The sequence below is a fragment of the Emys orbicularis genome, chromosome 1, assembly GCF_028017835.1.
Source record: "Emys orbicularis isolate rEmyOrb1 chromosome 1, rEmyOrb1.hap1, whole genome shotgun sequence".
NCBI lineage: Eukaryota > Metazoa > Chordata > Testudines > Emydidae > Emys > Emys orbicularis.
This window is the reverse complement of record NC_088683.1, coordinates 329,456,306-329,475,061: the sequence shown is the minus strand read 5'-3', so window position 1 is coordinate 329,475,061 and position 18,756 is coordinate 329,456,306. Positions and strand designations below refer to the sequence as shown.

Sequence of the window (18,756 nt, the reverse complement as noted above, 5' to 3'; positions counted from 1 at the left end):
GAGCACCTCCTGAGTGCCCTCAGCTCCCATGGAAGCCAGTCAGAGTTAACAGCAAACACCACCTTGTAATGTCAGACCTCATGTCCTTGGATGATTTGATGTGGTTTAGTCCTCCAGCTAATCCAAAAAGTGTTCTCTTTCCAGGCTAAGTATAAGTCCAGATTAAAAAAAATACATTCTTTGCCCTCCTTCATCACTGCTGATGCGCAGGGTTGGTCATTACCAACAGTAGTTTTCCCTTCCTAGCCTGAACAGTTCAATAGTCCTTTCCATCATTGTCTGCCCTGGTTTTCCCCTGTTGATTCTGAAGTGAAGGGGAGGTTCCTTCTCGTTCTATGGAAGCCCCAGCCATGGGCCCCAAATTAGGAAGCTAACACTTCCCATCTTGAACCTTCTGTGCCACTTTCTTCATTCCCTTCTCCCACCCTCTCGAGTTTCCTTCTGTATCTTGCCTGTCTCTAGGTCTCTTCCCAGACCCTCTCCTGGTCTGCTTCCCCAAGCTTTCTCAGCAGAGAACACCACAGCAAATCCTGTCTCATCCCTGATCTCCTAGACTCAGTAAGAAGCTTGTTTTATATAGTCCTTTCTTTCCTAGAATTCCTTGCTGTCTCTCCCTGAATTCTCTCCATTCTGAGTGGAAGTCAGGAACAGGCTGTTTTGGACCATGCTTTAGCTTAAAGGGCCAGTAGACCTGATACAGGTACTGATACATGAAAAAGGTGCTTCTGCAGTCTCACTGGTTCAAAGTTTGCACGAGGAGGGATGATATGAATATTTTTAAAGGTTGGCACATAGTTCATTCACTTTATTTTTGTGATAGGCAGACTGAAGGTGAATATGGCAAACATTTATTTAAAACAACGAAACTATTCAAAAGCTATCAAATTCTACCGCATGGCTCTAGATCAGATTCCAAATGTCCATAAAGAAATGAGGTGAGTTTATACTGTAAAAGTTTTGAAATTCCTTTTGTTTTGTATATACAGTAGAACATTTGACCATATTAAAATAAAAAAAATAATATAAATATTACTTAACAATTATTTCTTTAATTAGGATTAAAATAATGCAGAACATTGGAGTTGCATTTATTAAAACTGGCCAGTACACTGATGGCATTAGTTCCTTTGAACACATAATGAGCACATCTCCAAACCTGAAAGCAGGCTTCAACCTGATCCTTTGTTATTTTGCCATTGGAGACCGTGAACAAATGAAAAAAGCTTTCCAAAAACTGATCACTGTTCCACTGGAAATTGATTATGATGACAAATATATTTCACCAAATGTAAGTATGAACTAAGCAAAATCTACAAATTTTATTTGCAGAGGGAAAATTTTGAATGTTGAGGAAAAAAAATCTGTTCTATATAATGTGTACATACATGTCTGTGTACACATACACACAATGGTCTGATGTTTTACCAGCATGAGTTGAGGATGGCAGTACTACTCACTAGTGATAGTACTCTTGAAAACATTTCCAAAATAGTTTTTCTAGAAAACGTGACATACATAAAATATGTATTTGTGTGTTGTAGTGTAGAGTTGGCACTCATTTGGGATGACTTACTGCTTTGCCACTTTTATTTATAAAACATTTACATAAAATACTTGTGTTAAAATAATAAAAATGACAAATCAGTGAGTAAGTTATGCAAGTCATCTCAAATGAGTGCCAGTAAAACCTATAATATCATAGCACACATATTATACAGAAAAACAATTTTATTAAAGTTTTACAGAGGATTTGGTTTTGGTTCATTTTAGTTTATTGGAACTATTTTTTTAATATCCCTCCACCAATAAAGCTAGGCTCCCTTGTACCATGAGACCAACTGTTCATGACTCTGAGGTAAGAAAAAATAACAAATAAACTTAAAAAGCAACAGAGGGTCCTGTGGCACCTTTAAGACTAACAGATGTATTGGAGCATAAGCTTTCGTGGGTGAATGCCCACTTCGTCAGACGCATGTAATGGAAATTTCCAGAGGCAGGTATAAATATGCAGGCAAGAATCAGTATGGAGATAACGAGGTTAGTTCAATCAAGGAGGGTGAGGTCCTCTGCTAGCAGTTGAGGTATGAACACCAAGGGAGGAGAAACTGCTTCTGTAGTTGGATAGCCATTCACAGTCTTTGTTTAATCCTGATCTGATGGTGTCAAATTTGCAAATGAACTGAAGCTCAGCAGTTTCTCTTTGGAGTCTGGTCCTGAAGTTTTTTTGCTGTAAGATGGCTACCTTTACATCTGCTATTGTGAAATAAACTTAAGACACCTCTTAAAATAGTCTAAAATAGTTTTTCTATCCAAGGTCATGATTTACTAGGGCTATAAGCAAGTCCTCTATATCCTGTGGGAAAGCTGTGAATCCCTTTTTCCGGAGTAAAGCTCCATTTCTAGCCCTACATCATGACGATGTAATGGACCTTAAAGATGTTGTTATTGATGTAGGGCTAAATATTGTTTGTCCTGCACTGCCCCTCAGCATAATTTGGAATAAAATTCCACATTTGGTAGAAAAAAAGAAACTTTTTGTGACAGGTCAATTTATGGGGAAAGGGGATCTTTTCTAATCCACTCAGAAGTTTGACGTTTTAGAAGTAATCCTAGACAGCTGGATTAATGGGCAGAATGCAAATGAATGCTCAAAGGCAAATCAAATTCATTTATCACACACAGTGATGTGGATTACTTGGTAAACTGGGCATAAGCAAACCATGTGTGTTTCAATGTGGCCAAAACGTTAAGTCATTTCTGGGAATAAAGAATGTAGGCCATATTAAGAGGATGGAAGGGAGCTATCCTGGGAAGCAGTGACTCTGAAAAACACTTGAGGATCACAGTAAATAATCAGCTGAACATGAGCTCCCATTGTGATGCTATGTCCAAAAGAGCTAATGCAACATTTGGATGTGTAAATAGGAGAATATCAAGGAGGAGGAGGGGGGAGATTATATTCCTTCTGCATTTGGCACTGGTGTGACTGCCCCTGGAATAGTGTGTCCAGTTCTGGCATACACAATTCAAGGAGCTCTATCTATTTAGCTTATCAAAGAGAAGGTTAAGGGATGATCAAATCACTGTCTATAAGCACCTACATGAGGAGCAGAAATTTGATGATAAAAGACGCTTCAGTCTGTCAGACAAAGGTGGATAGCAAGATCCCATGTCTGGAAGCTGAAGCTAGACAAGTTCAGACTAGAAATAAGTGCAGATTTTTAACAATGAGGGTAATTAGTCACTGCAACAACTTATCCAGGGTTGTGGTGGATTCTCCCTCTCTAGAAATTTTTAAATCAAGATTGGATGTTTTTCTAAAAGATATACTGTAGTTCAAACAGGAATTAATTCTAGGAAATCCTATGGCCTGTGTTATACTGGAGGTCAGACTAGATGATCGCAGTGGTCTCTTCTGGTTTTATAATCTATGTGTTGATGAGAGATCCTCCACAAATACATGGAGTGTGTGTGTCTGTGTGTACACATGCGCGCGCGCGCACACACTTGTTTTTAGATATGCTGTGTGTGAGACTGACACAAGAGACTGACTTCATGATTTAATAGACTCTAGAGATGGAAAAGACCTATGATTATGTATAATCATAGAACCTGAAGACAGAAAAGATCTATTACGTGATGTAGTCAGACTCCCTGTCTACCTTGCTGAATTGGGGCCTCAGTGCAGCACTAAGCATGTGCCTAACTTTAAGCATGAGCGTCGTCCCATTGCTGTCAATGGGACGACTCACATGCTTATATGCCTTGCTGAATCAGGGCCATAGATATGATACACAGAGTACAGTAGTTGGTAACCTATGTGGTTAACATGAAATGTGATCCACATATAGTAGCAGACTAGTATAAGGCTACTAGTCACAAATGTAATTATTTTTAATTTTGTAATTAGAATTTGTTAACCACAACCAATAGTTCATTATTCCAAAGGTCAGAGGATGTCAACCTATAAAATGGTAAAAAAAAAAAAATATTTTGTACATAAGTTCTTTGAAAAATGACAGTCTAATTGTTCAATTGAAATATGCCTTTTAAAAAATGTATAGTGTATAATATGTAAGTTGTGTCTTATACTCTGTGTTAATGTACATATATGGCTTACCTTATATATAAATATACATTTCCATAACTTATTTTGTTTTGATTTTTTAGGATGATCCACATACTAACCTATTGATTGAAGCCATTAAAAATGATCAATTACGGCAAATGGAACGTGAAAGGTAATACTGGAAACATAGGTCCCTATCCATTCCATATATGCCTCCGTGGTTGCTAACGTATGGAAATTGACACCAGCTTTCCAAGCTGCAAAGCCTGAGAGCTATTCCTTATTCTGGATGGGATGGCTTTAAAGTACTACATAAATTCCCTAGTAATGACTGTTGGGCTTGTGAAAGTGTCAGGAGAAATACTAGATATGCTAAAACAGGTGGGCAATTTTTGGCCTGGTTGGCTGAAAAATAGCCAGGGAATAAGATTTTAAGGGACCTTCAGAAACCAATCTCGTGTCCTTGGCTAACAGCTCCATTTTGAAGCTCAGCCAAGTAGAACAAAGGGCTCCATTATTCTGAACATTTCTTCTACTTCCTAACTGTTAGTTAGGAACTAGGGAAGTATTTGGTTTAAAATAAAGAAGCAAAAGGAGAAAAATCTGGCCCTTGGTCACAGTCCTGTGTATCCCTAGGGAGTGGGATAGGGAAGACGAACAAATGGAGGAGAATAAGTTACAAAACACTTATTGATGTGAGTTCCCCATCAGTGAAGTACACTGCTCAGGGGTGGGGGGGGGAGGGCTTTTTTAATTTTCTGAGCCCTGTGCAAAAGCCACACTGGATTGTATATGAGTATGTTAGACCACTGCAAAGCATCCAGCATATGTGGCCTGCTGGCACTGGAAGGTAATATAAATGTTAGACTGTAGGGATATTGTACAGTGCAGCTGGGAGTAACCTCCCAACCCGAGTAAGACTGACTTGTACCAGCAGGGATGAAGCTAGTGTGCTAAAAATAGCAGCAGAGACTCAGGCGGTTCTGAGGTCAGGTGGCTAACCTGACCTCAAAACTGGGGGCTCGGTGGGCTTGGGAGCCCAAGCTGTCACCCGAACTACAAAGTCCACACTGCTATTTTTAGCATGCTACCGCAAGCCCCGCTAGCATGAGTCTACCTGGATAGAAGGCTCACTGTCAACTGCAATATAAACATACCCTATGGGGCCTTTATTATTTTGAGATACTGTATTATCAGATCTTCTTTCTGTATTATAAATTATTATGCTCCTATTCATATGCTGGGATAGGATTGTTGTGTAATGATATAGTTTAGTGACTAACCTCTCTCTTGGATTTATGCAAGTCTCACAAAACTTCTGGCCTTAAGAAATACTGTAGCATTACTAGCTACCCAATCTATATATTACGCATTGAAAGATGTAATATTATCCTTAAATCATACTATTATTTTACTGATGTCCTGATTAAACAATAATACAATAACTCCTCATTTAAAGTCGTCCCGGTTAACGTTGTTTCGTTGTTACGTTGCTGATCAATTAGGGAACATGCTCATTTAAAGTTATGTAATGCTCCCTTCTAACGTCGTTTGGCAGCTGCCTGCTTTGTCTACTGCTTGCAGGAAGAGCAGCCCGTTGCAGCTAGCTGGTGGGGGCTTGGAACCAGGGTGGACTGGCAGCCCCCCTAATCAGCTCCCCGCTCTCCTAAGTTCCCTGTGCAGCAGCTGCCCAGCAGGCTAGCAATTGCAGCTGTCCTTCCCCTCCCCCCCCCCCCCCCCCGCCATGAGCTGCTCCCCAAGACTCCTGCTTGCTGTGCAGGGGGGAGGAAGGAAGAGGGGGGCTAATGTCAGGGTGTCCCCCTCCCCCCTGCTCCCCGCTTCCCTCTGCTCTATGGAAGATGGGGTAACACACCAGGGCTCAGGACGGAGGGAGCTTGCAGCAGCTGCGGTCTCAGCAAGTTGATCTAATTAACAAGGCAGTGTACTTAAAGGGGAAATGCGCATATCTCCCTCCATTCCTGCTGCCTTGCAGAGTGAGAGAGTTAGCCCTTGAGGGCTCAGCCAATTGCTAGTTCATCATTTAGCAGTAAGGGAAATATCCCACCCTCTGACTCCTCCACCTCAACCCAGCTTCACAATCATCATCACTGTGTACCAGTATTAAATGGTTTGTTTAAAACTTATACTCTGTGTGTGTGTGTGTGTTTATATTTTTATATATAGATAGATAGATAGATATAGATATAGTCTTTTGTCTGGTGAAAAAAATGTCCCTGGAACCTAACCCCCTCATTTACATTAATTCTTATGGGAAAATTGGATTCGCTTAACATTGTTTCGCTTAAAGTTGCATTTTTCAGGAACATAACTACAACGTTAAGTGAGGAGTTACTGTATAGATGTTGCTTAGACTTAGTTGGTGAATAGCGATTCAAGGCACAGGATAAGGTAACTAAGTTTTTGATGTTTTCATATATACTTTCTCTAAATACTGATATATATCTATTTTAATTCCTAAGGAAAGGCATGGCAGAAAAATATATCATGACAGCTGCAAAATTGATTGCACCAGCGATTGAAACCTCCTTTGCCATAGGCTATGACTGGTAGGAGACAGTTTTCTTCAGTTTAACTGCATGCCAGTTTCTTTCCATAATCAAAAAACCAAGTTCACAAATGTAGAAACCTGGGAAATGTAGCATTTGAGTTGTGCTTCTCGAACAAAGCACCCAAAGTACTTTTCAGTCAGCTTTGATAGCAATGCCCTGAAAAAAAAAATCAGAAATATTGTGCTTTATCCATCTACAAAACAATTTAATTGCATCACAGATCATAGAAACTCAAATGTCAGTCATATAGTTATTGAGCTGCTTTACGACTGTTTACATTCATACAAAGTACTCATACAAGAATCTTACAAATTCCTGATTAGACAAATCACATACAGAAGACAATCATTCTGTACTCTTCACTAAAGGTCTGAATGTGACATGCTGAAGATATACAGTGTCTTAGGGCAGGTCTTCACTACGGGGGAGGGGTCGATTTAAGATACGCAAATTCAGCTACGCGAATAGCGTAGCTGAATTCGACGTATCGCAGCCGACTTACCCCGCTGTAAGGACGGCAGCAAAATCGACCTCCGCGGCTTCCCGTCGACGGCGCTTACTCCCACCTCCGCTGGTGGAGTAAGAGCGTCGATTCGGGGGTCAATTGTCGCGTCCCAACGAGACACGATAATTCGATCCCCGAGAGGTCGATTTCTACCCGCCGATTCAGGCGGGTAGTGTAGACCTAGCCTTATTCTTCTGATGCTAATGACTTCACACAAGATCAGGGCCTCTGGTTCCATGTGCAAACCAATTGTTTAAATGTTATGTAACTGTTCTGCCAGTCAGAGTTGGCAGCAACAAAGGCTGTGTTCAGAATCCTAGGGGTTCCTTTTCAACAATACAACACAAAACCGGCTCGAGCCCCCACCCAGTGTCCTGGAACAATTACACACCACCTCTGGGCGCCTCTAAGAGGCAGTACTTCCCCTCTTGCAAGCACAGAGTCTGAGTGTAGCAAAAAAACTTTTAATAAAAGGGGGAAAGTAACTGCATTAATTTGGGAAAACACCACAAACAGGGTTCATAAACACTAACCATGAGCAAAAGACCCACCCCCCAAGTAAGTTGGGCAGTGTCCTTTTCCCTGAGGTTCTTAAGTCCAGCAACCAAAAGTCCCTTTAACGTACCCGTCCCTTCTCTGCAACCCACTGTGCAGTTGTCGTCCTTGGTCAATGCAGACCCAGAGTTCACAGGTGCATCTGCAGGATTCACCTCTCACCCTGGTTGGAGGGGGAGGATAAGAAGGCACCTTTCTTGCTCTGTTGCCCGGGCACTCGCTCGCCCCTCCTCTTCACCAGCAACCATGCCTCTCCACCAGCTGCGGTCTTCAGGCCACCACACAGCTCTCAATGAATTCAGCTGTTAGTGCAGGAGCCTCACTGCTGGTGCACACTGGGCAGTCTCTTGCATCAGAGACACTGTCCCAAAGCAGGTCTAAGTATTAGACCTAGATACCAGTGATTTCAGCTCCGTGTGCGCAACAAGACTCTCACTTGAGTCTAAATTAGCTCTTGTATTACACAGTGGAGAGAGGAAGGGTCAAATGGTGTGTAAGTGTCTACGTAGGGCCCACACAACCTGGTACAAGTACTTGTTCTCCCCCCCCAACTCATTGGGCTTGGAACCCATGTCCCCTGCCTGGCGAGTGCCGTTTAGTTGAGGATGAGTCCCTCAATGAGTGTATGCCTAGTACAGTTCTGCTGCCCTTGATTCACACAATAAGGATAACAACCTTTTATTACTCCTGCCCCAATAACAAGGAGACTGGGGATCCAACACCAGCCAAAAGTGATCATTTGAGCAAGCAATCCTATCATGCTGAACACCTAGGCAGGGTGGGTGTGCCCAAGCAAATGAGATCAGCTCCTGAAGTCCTCTTCTGAAGCTCATCACTAGATGTCAGGGGAGAGCTCATTCAGACTCCGCTTACATCATTAGACAGAGCTATCTTGGCTCCATTTATAAACCTTATGTGCCTAGCACATTCTATTAGAACATTTGCACGACAAGTGTAAAAGTTAACATGGTCATAAAGCAGCTCATTAGCATCAGAGATGTATATGTATTAATATATTAAACTAAAGTTTTCTGGTACACATAATACTGTCTTCTTGTCTTGAGTATATAAATGCTCTACATGGAGAGAGTAAAGTATTAGGGTGCCTTCTCAAAATGCAATTTGAATTCTAGGTTTCTGATGTTTGAACGGCTTATTGTTTGTTTTTTTAACTGTTTTTTTTTTAATATTCGTGAAAGATAATATGCTCTCAAACCACTGATATATGCCTACAGCTTCAGCTTCACCAGAGGAAGTTTTTGTGTTGAATTTCCTTAGTATTTGAAATAGTTGTAACATGGAAGTGAAGGAAACTTGTTGAGGAAAAAGGGCTTTTCCCTACTCATTTCTCCTGCCCCTAAAAATGAAAATAAGTTACCACTCTTAATGATTTATGAATATACACAAGCAAAGGAACATTTTCAAGACTTGCAGATCCTACAATTACATTTTGTTAGTACACCTATCTATAGATCACTCTTTTACTGTAAGAGGTTATTTTAAGTTTTTAGTCCACTGAAGCCCACAATGTGGTTTTTGATGATTAAATAATAGATAGAATCATGTTATTTCCCTAGTATAGCTGCTCTGGCTTCTTAGATTCTAAACAAATATGTTTGGTGAGGAGTGGCTTCTCGTTAGCAAGTCAGATTTGCTTCCTGTGGATCTGGTGTTGTGTTCAAAGGAAGCAAAAGAATAGATTCATTTATTCATTATGCATTGTCTGTGCATACATGTAGGTGTGTATAAATACATATACAGTTATCTTTTAGTTTTCATTCAACTTTCCTTGTGCTGCCTCTATTCACTAAATACTTGCCATGAAATACTGAAAAAAAGTTATTCTTTATATCTAATAACTTACGACAAAGTTATGGACGTTCACTTAATGGTTAATTAAATGATTAGACACATTAGATGGGTTTGTGTATATAGGGGCAGATCAACTCATATGCTCTAGCTGCCTTGCACAACTCTAGCCACACAAAGATGTTGAAAATCTAGCTTAACCAGACAGTTGAATTTTCAGCTACTTTCCATTGAGTTCATGGCATATTACAGGTATCTGTGCTTAATCAGATTAATTTTCTTTAGAGAAATGAAGTAGGCATGGATATTATGTAGATTTCTTATGTAACTGAGGTGTCTCAAACTTCAGTTAAAAAGAAGTACATGCAACTTACTCATGAGACTATTGTCTGATCTTCCTCCCATGAGGGATTGATGGAGTATTCAGGTCTGACCTATATCTTTTGGTTAAAAAGGTTTTAACACTGGCCATCAAAGTATCTCTGGCCTCTTCTCTCATAGCAGACTGTTTTGTAATGTTTTCAGTACAATCCTTTTCCTCTGATGCCAAGAGGTGTCAAGAGACTTTGGCAGTGGAGAGGTGATTCACATGCCAAACAGATTATAGCTAAGGCTACGTTTTAGTCACAGGTATTTTTAGTAAAAGTCATGGACAGGTCACGGGCAGTAAACAAAATTCACAGCCCGTGACCTGTCCATAACTTGTACTATATACCCCTAACTAAAACTTGGGCCGCAGGTGCTCTAATGGGGTAGTCCAGGGGCACGCGGGTGCTGGAGGGGAAGCGGGTGGCAGTGTGTGGCCCGAGACCCTCGCTGATGCTGGGCGGGGGGAGGGTTGGCAGGGCTGGAAGGCTCTCTACCAGGTTCCACGCAGCTCCCTGGAAGTGGCCAGCATGTCCCTGCAGCTCCTAGGGGGAGGGAAGGCCGGGGGGCTCCACACCTGCCCCCGCCATGAGCGCCAGCTCAACAGCTCCCATTAGCCAGGAACCGCAGCCAATGGGAACTGCGGGGCCGGTGCCTGCAGGAAGGGGCAATGCACAGAGCCCCCTGGCCCCTTGGCCTAGGATCTGCAGGGACATGCCAGCCGCTTCCGGGGAGCCCCCCTGAGGAAAGTGCTGCCCTGCACCCCAAACCCCTACCCCAGCCCTGAGCCCCCTCCCACACCCAAACTGCTGCTGCTACTGGCCTGGGGCGGGCCGAGCCTGAGCCAGCCACACCGGACTCTGCAGAAGTCATGGAGGTCACAGAAAGCCACGGAATCCTTGACTTCCATGATAGATACGCAGCCTTAATTATAGCATCTGCTGGTTTTGATGGTGAAAAGTTATTTAACAAGGCCCTAAAAAGGCAGTAGCCAAAGCTGCAGTATTAAAAAAGCATTCACTTCCAGCTCCTAAGGAAAATGAGAGATTCCAGAGACATACCAGAGAGGGGTTTCTTTAATTAATTTAAGTCCAGACCGTCTAGAAGATCAGATTGTCAATATAATAAAGATCCTGGCCCATATCACCAGTTCTTTCCAGAACATACCACCCTAATAAAGCCCAAAGAAGTGCTGACTGGAAGAGAGTGCCTCAATGGATGGGAAGCCAAGAATGTTCAATTCCATGTCAGCTTTCTTTTCCTGGTACCACTGCATAATGAAAGACTGCCCTAAAGGGGATGAACAGGAAGAGGGATGATTGTTTAGCAACATGCAGTTGGAGGCTTGGGCTAAATAAGTTGGGTTCTAGAGATGATGGTGTCACACACACACGAGGGGTTGAGCTGAGGTCAGGCATGAATAATTTATAACTAAAAAGAACCTTCTGAGAGTTGTTCTGAGAGATGTTTGAAAAATGAACTTTACATGTGTTGCCAGACTCCAGCTCTACTGTAGTGTGGCTGGTGCTATATTATAATGTCTGAGAGTATCCTTAGAGATTTTTTTGTAATTCACTTTCTCATACAGTACACATTTACTACACAACTTCTGGGACATATATACCATTTCTAATTAATTTATTGAATCAATACATATTTATTTTTAGGGGTTATGTCATTGTAGTACCCAGGGACCAAACTATAGATGTGGCCCGAGCTTTGTACAGTTTTACCATTACCAATTCTTTCATAGAATCCAAAAAGCCAAATTTGATTAAATTTGAACTGTTCTTTAAAACACTTTTAATGTATGGAAACACTGTATGTGTCTGCAAACATGGGAGTACCTAACATAGCAGAGAAACTTCGTCTAGATAACTAATTAGCAGCACACATGAGTTGAAGTGACATTAATGCAGATACTTATTATTTATAGTAATTATTTCTGTGGATTCCTTTTTGTTGTAGGTGTGTTGAAGTAGTAAAAGCTTCCCACTATGTAGAGTTAGCCAATGACCTGGAAATAAATAAAGCAATTACATATTTGAGGCAAAAGGACTTCTATCAGGTACCGTACTTTTAAAAAAACATTTTTATGAATATTGTATTGGCAGAGGCATCTGAGGGTATGTCTACAATGTGGCTGGGAGTAGACAAACTCGTGCTGGTTAGTGCATAAAATAGTACTATGGATGTTGTGACACAGGCAGTGACTCAAGCTAACCAGCCAAGCTCGGGCCCAGAAGTTTCTGACAGCCTTGGACGCAAGTTGCTAGCCGGTACCCCGCCTATGCTGCAATGTCCACACTTCTATTTTTAATGTACTAGCTCTGTTCAAGATAGTGTGAGTTTGTCTACCTGGACTGGGAGGCACACTCTCAACTCCAGTGTAATGTAGACATACCTTTATAAAGCAGCAAGGCCATATTTTTCCAGCAAGAGCTTCCTCTTTAATAGTCGCTCAGAACCTTGATAAAAGTGTTGATATTGGTCTTTATTAGAATAATTCTACAAAAAACATTGATTGGGGAGGGCTTTACCTACATTAAATTTGTCTGTTGTCACAGGAGGGAGTTAATAGGAGACCAGAGTATGAGCAGATGCACTTGCTGTTGTATTATTGCTTGTGGTATTGTAACAGTGATACCTTTCCTCCATTCCTGCATATGTACTATTGCACCCCATTAGGGTACTGTAATCTGTGTTAGAACTGCAGTCCATCTTCTTGTCCTTCCATGCAGGCACAAACTTAGGAAATAGAGGTAAGGCAGTGGCCCCAAGAATTAAACACTGTAACGTGTTTATAAAGGAAGAGCATGAGTATAGTCTTTCCATACTTAAAGTAGACTTTCTGTGGTAGGGAGAGAGAGGGGGGTCTATCTTACTATGATATTTTTAAATTAATTCTACTAGGACAAAAAAAGTGAACCTAAAAATACATATATTTTAACAATAAAGGGCTTTAGGGGTCAACTTCTGTTTGTTTGGTATTCTGAGGCCTTATCCATCCTCAAAGTAGCTCTGGTTTAAAAACTGGTTTCAGTTAAATGATTTAGTTAAACCAGTGCAAATGCTTGTGTGGACTCTCAGATTTAAACCTGGCTTATTGTTAGCATAATTCAGTTAGGAATTAATATAAACTAAATAGAAGCCAGTTTTAAATTACCGTATATACTCATTCATAAGCCAGATTTTTTTAGTAAAAATGGGAAGCACCAGAGAAGGAGGTCAGCTTATGAACGGGTATAGAGAGGGAGAGGTGGGACACAGCCCCTCCCGCCAACAGAGGGAGCAAGGAGAGGCAGCACAGCCAGCACAGCCAAAAGGGAAGAGGCGGGGCCAGAGTCTCTCCGCTTCTGGCCACGCTGCTCTCCCCCCAGCCTCCGAAGCAGCTACAGCTTCGGGGCTGGCAGGCTGCAGCTGTGCCACTCGGCCCCGCCCCCCAGAGCAGGCTGTGGCCATGCTGCCTAGCCCGCCGGAGCACGCTGCGGCCGTGCTGCCCGGCCCAGCCCGCTGGAACATGCTGCGGCCACGCCGCCCGGTCTGGCCCGCCGGAGCAGTTCCAGCCAGGTGAGAGGCATCCTCCCCTGGCCCTCCCCAGATAAGGTGGGAAGGGATGGGATGGGGAGAGTGTGGGGGTCGCGGACTAGGGGTGGGGTCACGTGGGGGGTGGTCACAGGGGTTACTCCCCTGACTCCCAGATTCTCCGCCCCCCAAAAAAAAATTTCCCGACCAGTTGCTGTCCTGGCCCATCAGGATAAGCAGCCTGCGCGCCGGGACACTTTGTTTACTTTGGTTTACCTCTGTGCGTGCGGACGCTCGAGGTAAACAAACCATCTCGGCCCACCAGCAGCTTATCCTGATGGCCCGGGAGCCAAAGTTTGCTGACCCCTGAATTATAATGTCGGCTTATGAATGGGTTATAAAAATTTTCCATTTTTACTTATCCATCTTGGGGTGGGGGGATCGGCTTATAAACGAACCGGCTTATGATCGAGTATATAAGGTAATATAAAAGTCTCCACTAGGGAGTTTGCACTGATTTAACTAAATCAATTTAAAAACTCACCTTTAGTTAAACCCTTGCAACTTTGTATGTACACAACTACTAATTAAACTATAGGAAAAGTATATAGAAAGAGTACAGCTCCTGACTGGCTAAGAATTGTTATCTTTGTTACCCTGTCTTCTCTGCCCGCACTCAGACCCACTTGTCTCTTCTACCTAGTATGTCTTGTATTTTAGACTGTAAGGTAGGGTAAGGGTTGTCATTTAATATGTGTTTGTACAGCACCTAGCACAATGGGGCCCTGGTCTGACTGGCTTCTAGGTTCTACTACAATAGAACTTTTAAATAATAATATAGGAACCTCTAAAAACATACTACTTTTTTAAATAGAAAGTGTTCCCCAAAGCACTTAGGTACTTTTGATTCTGGGGCTATGTTAGTACCTACACAGATACTTCTATGGCCTCCATCACCATAGTGTCTGAGCATCTCACAAATATTAATGACTTTATCATAGCAACGTCTCTGTGAGGTACGGAAGTAGCATTATCTCAATTTTATAGATGGGGAACTGAGGCATAGAGGTATTAAATGACTTGTCCAAGGTCACACAGGTTGATGGTAGAACTGGGATTTGAACCCCATTGTCTTGAGTCTGGTGTGTTAACCACAAGACCACCCTTTCTGCAGACCATCTCCTGTAAAAAAAACAGTTGTGATTAATTTTGGGTGGGCAGTGCCTTGCATCTATGTTCTAAGCCTGTCCTTCCAGTGGAACTACCAGGGAGGGGTAGGATAAGCCACCGTTGTTCTAGTGCTGACACTAGAGCTGACATGGATGTGTAGGAGCCAATAGGGAGGATCATCTAATGGGGCATGTGCACAAATTGTCTTGAATATATAGATACAGCCAGATAAAGTTATACTCACTCAGAACATTAATATATTAATATGCAATATTTCACAATAGAGGTATATTCAAATGCTTCATCATCCCATTTGATTTTACAGTATGCTTTGTACTATTTTGTAGTATAGAACAGGATCATTTTAAAATGTTGAAAGACAAATATACTCTGTTTTGTTTGGAAGTTCAAGGAATTGACAAAAGAGGCAAAAGTATTCCTACTTTTTCCTTCATAGACACATTGCAAACCTTTCTTTTCGTTTCTGCCTGTTAGGATAGGTTTCTATCTTTATATTGGCTTTTCTCCCATTAGAATTTGACAACTGACTCAATGTCTAATGTGTAATGACAGCAGCTGTGCAATGATTTGTGGTTTTAGATTAGTGACCAGGACTAAACCCTGAAATTTCAAATTTGGTTGAATTTGAACAATTTCTTAGTGGAGCACAAAAGTCTCACATGTTGATTGATGCTTTAGTAGATATTTTCATCTTATATGTCTCCATTAACACATTCAGTGTCTTGATGGTAAGATTAGTTTAACTGTGTTTTTAGAAATGTAATTTTTGCTTTCCTTTCACTATTGCTACTTTCGTTGTGTGTCTCGCATTTTATTTGATACTGTAAGTATGAAGAGGTAGGTACATTATTAAAATATGGCCCTTAATTAGCTTTAGTCTTCTAGAATAGTTTGTAACTTGGCAAAGTTTCCTTGCTACACCCATAATAAAAGAGTAAGTAAAACAGTACTTCTAGTGGAAATATTATGAAGGTTTTGTGTTTCACTTACAAACCCAGTTTTACCTTCCCATTTCCTGACACACAAATGGATTGACCCTAGAGGAACTATTTCAGGAAAGCAGTATTTTATCATTCAGATTCTAGACCATTTTCTTGTATTCTTATATTCTTTCTTGTATTCAAATAATAATGTCCAGTTGCTGATTCCTATGATACCCATTTTTAGGAAAAAAAACTTAATGAAAGAGCTGCATTTTACTGTATATCATACCCTAAACCTCACAAATCTCAAACTCTGCTGGGTTTCTGTTGGAAGTTAATTTCAGAATTGAGTGTCCTATACTGAGAACACCACTTTCCTAGTCCTTCACAGTTAAGTGTTTGGCGTCAAATAGCTGACACATTTCAAACTGGCTGCAGCTGCCATAATGGGGTACTGGAAGAAGAAAACAGGGGTGAAAAAACCTCTGGAGTCACCTGGTCTAACCATTTTTGTGGAGCAGGAGTTTCCTCTACCTTGGCCTCTCAGGTGTATGTATTTACCTACTCTTAAATACCCAAATGGTGGTGCCTTACCTCCCTATGCAGCTCATCTTAGTCCCTAGTCTCTAACAATTCTTCTTTAAAAGAAGGTGCTTTTAGTCTCTATCATTCCCATTCCCTCCATACTGCATTCACTAGTACGCATTCTTACAGTTGATGTGGTGAAAGTGTTTGCAGAGCAGTGCAATACTGTCCTGTGATAGATCATGGCCTGTGTGATGTTACCCAGTTCTGATGAGCCACAATACACAAGTCTTCAGATTCTAGACCATTTTCTTGTATTCTTATATTCTTTCTTGTATTCAAATAATAATGTCCAGTTGCTGATTCCTATGATACCCATTTTTAGGAAAAAAAACTTAATGAAAGAGCTGCATTTTACTGTATATCATACCCTAAACCTCACAAATCTCAAACTCTGCTGGGTTTCTGTTGGAAGTTAATTTCAGAATTGAGTGTCCTATACTGAGAACACCACTTTCCTAGTCCTTCACAGTTAAGTGTTTGGCGTCAAATAGCTGACACATTTCAAACTGGCTGCAGCTGCCATAATGGGGTACTGGAAGAAGAAAACAGGGGTGAAAAAACCTCTGGAGTCACCTGGTCTAACCATTTTTGTGGAGCAGGAGTTTCCTCTACCTTGGCCTCTCAGGTGTATGTATTTACCTACTCTTAAATACCCAAATGGTGGTGCCTTACCTCCCTATGCAGCTCATCTTAGTCCCTAGTCTCTAACAATTCTTCTTTAAAAGAAGGTGCTTTTAGTCTCTATCATTCCCATTCCCTCCATACTGCATTCACTAGTACGCATTCTTACAGTTGATGTGGTGAAAGTGTTTGCAGAGCAGTGCAATACTGTCCTGTGATAGATCATGGCCTGTGTGATGTTACCCAGTTCTGATGAGCCACAATACACAAGTCTTGAGAGAGATTTTGGATCTGAGTCTCTTCTGTGCTGCCCACATCTACATGTGCTATTGGCTGGGGTACTGGAATAGCTGTCCATTGTGTTTCTTAACTCAATATTAACATTTTTTTTATTTTTTTTTATTTCTGAAATAAACTTTCACCTAATAAATGAAGTGGTGTAGAATTATATTGAAGATCTGAGGCAAATGCTTGACATAGATGGAAGATGTTAGTGTATTGTGCCCCATCAGAGTGATAGAATGAGAAAGTAGAATGTTGACTATCATGGTTTAACTGTAGAAGATTCACTGCCTAAAAAGAAACATCAAGAATTGAATAGTAGCATGTTTTAAAGCAGAAACCCTACTGTCTTGGTTTCCTACTGAATTATTAAAATTGTTGGAAGCATAAAGAATGAGAGAAAGGCATCAACATGAAAAATAAGCAAGTTTGGAAATAGTATGTTGGAGGATCTTGTCTTTTCCAACCTGTTCTGCAATATGCAAACATCTACTTACTCTTTCCATTAAATAAGTTCTATGCTTCTTTCATACTTTTGAGTCCAATGAATTGCCTGCACAAATTCTATCTGTGAATATAAAAGATTGGGTGCCTTGATGATGTAAACTCAGCCAAGAAGTCCCTTTTTTCAATTTTTCTTTTGACACACCTATATTAACAAGATAACCAGGAGGCATCCTGTGACCTGACTGCTGCTTCCATGACACTGTCACTATTCTCAGTGCCTTGGTATTGGGGCTTAGCCTAGGCAAAGCAAGTAAGAACCTCAGACAAGAAAGCTGCATTTTTTTTGAGTGCCTCATTCCTGATCATAATATACCTTTTGCTCCTCCATATTCACATAAGTGTAATGTACATAATACATAAGTGAATCGTTTTCTTAAACTGGATACCCCTTACAAATGCAAACACATGGTAGCTTTGCATTCTTTATGCTGCACTCCACATTCAGAAGACTGGAAATGTGAAAGTTAAGATACAGTGCACTACCTTAACACTGCATGCATGTATTTACTTATGTGATCATACAATTTCTCAAATATATAATGAAAAATGCATTTCTGTAACCTTAAATACAACCCGTAACCATGTATAGTAAAGAGAATGTACACAGAGACAGCATACACATAATATGCTCTTCCCTAACTTTCACATGTCATAGATTTCCAATTTTACCTTTGCATTACTCTAGCATCTTATTCAAAGAAAAATATAGAAGAGAGTTCCTGTTCCGTGGGTAAAGGCTTGGACAGAATATGATAAAATTGAAAAAAATTGCTTCATCTGAACAACCGCAAACTCAAGAACAATTGATGGGATTTTTGCTCAAACTTCCAAAAATATCACCACCAACAACAAAACCACCTTACACCACCATTCACCTTTGGCTAAAGAACAAACATGGAAAATTTCAGTCCCCAAAGTAAACTTTTCAAAAAGTTTTTTAAGTGTATAAAAAGAGAGGTCACAATGAAAATCTTCTGCTACTGTAACTATAATGGGTGTAACGGAGCACTCACTATAGCATACATTGATACAAGCATTAAAACTTTAAAAATAAGAGGAAAAATAATAATTTTGAATTCACCTTAAAATAACACAAAATTTGCTGTTCCATATTTTGGATCTTTTTAAAGCAGCAAAAATGTAATTATAAAATATGACCTAAAGCTGCTGTGGGAACTTCCCTTTTGAATTTCTTGATCTTATGCAGTGTTAGAACTGTTTGCATCTAATTCAAGTATATTTTTA

General features: G+C 40.9%; 1 protein-coding gene across 1 annotated transcript in view; it reads left to right on the top strand.

Annotated features, from left to right (window-relative positions):
* IFT88 (intraflagellar transport 88) overlaps window positions 1-18,756 on the top strand; it is a 100,589-nt gene that overhangs the window by 19,958 nt on the left and 61,875 nt on the right. The window contains exons 11-15 of the mRNA XM_065414192.1: window positions 821-935; window positions 1,057-1,288; window positions 4,171-4,241; window positions 6,550-6,636; window positions 11,843-11,942. Of these exons, the coding sequence (XP_065270264.1) occupies window positions 821-935; window positions 1,057-1,288; window positions 4,171-4,241; window positions 6,550-6,636; window positions 11,843-11,942 (605 nt within the window). The remainder of the gene's footprint in view (window positions 1-820; window positions 936-1,056; window positions 1,289-4,170; window positions 4,242-6,549; window positions 6,637-11,842; window positions 11,943-18,756) is intronic.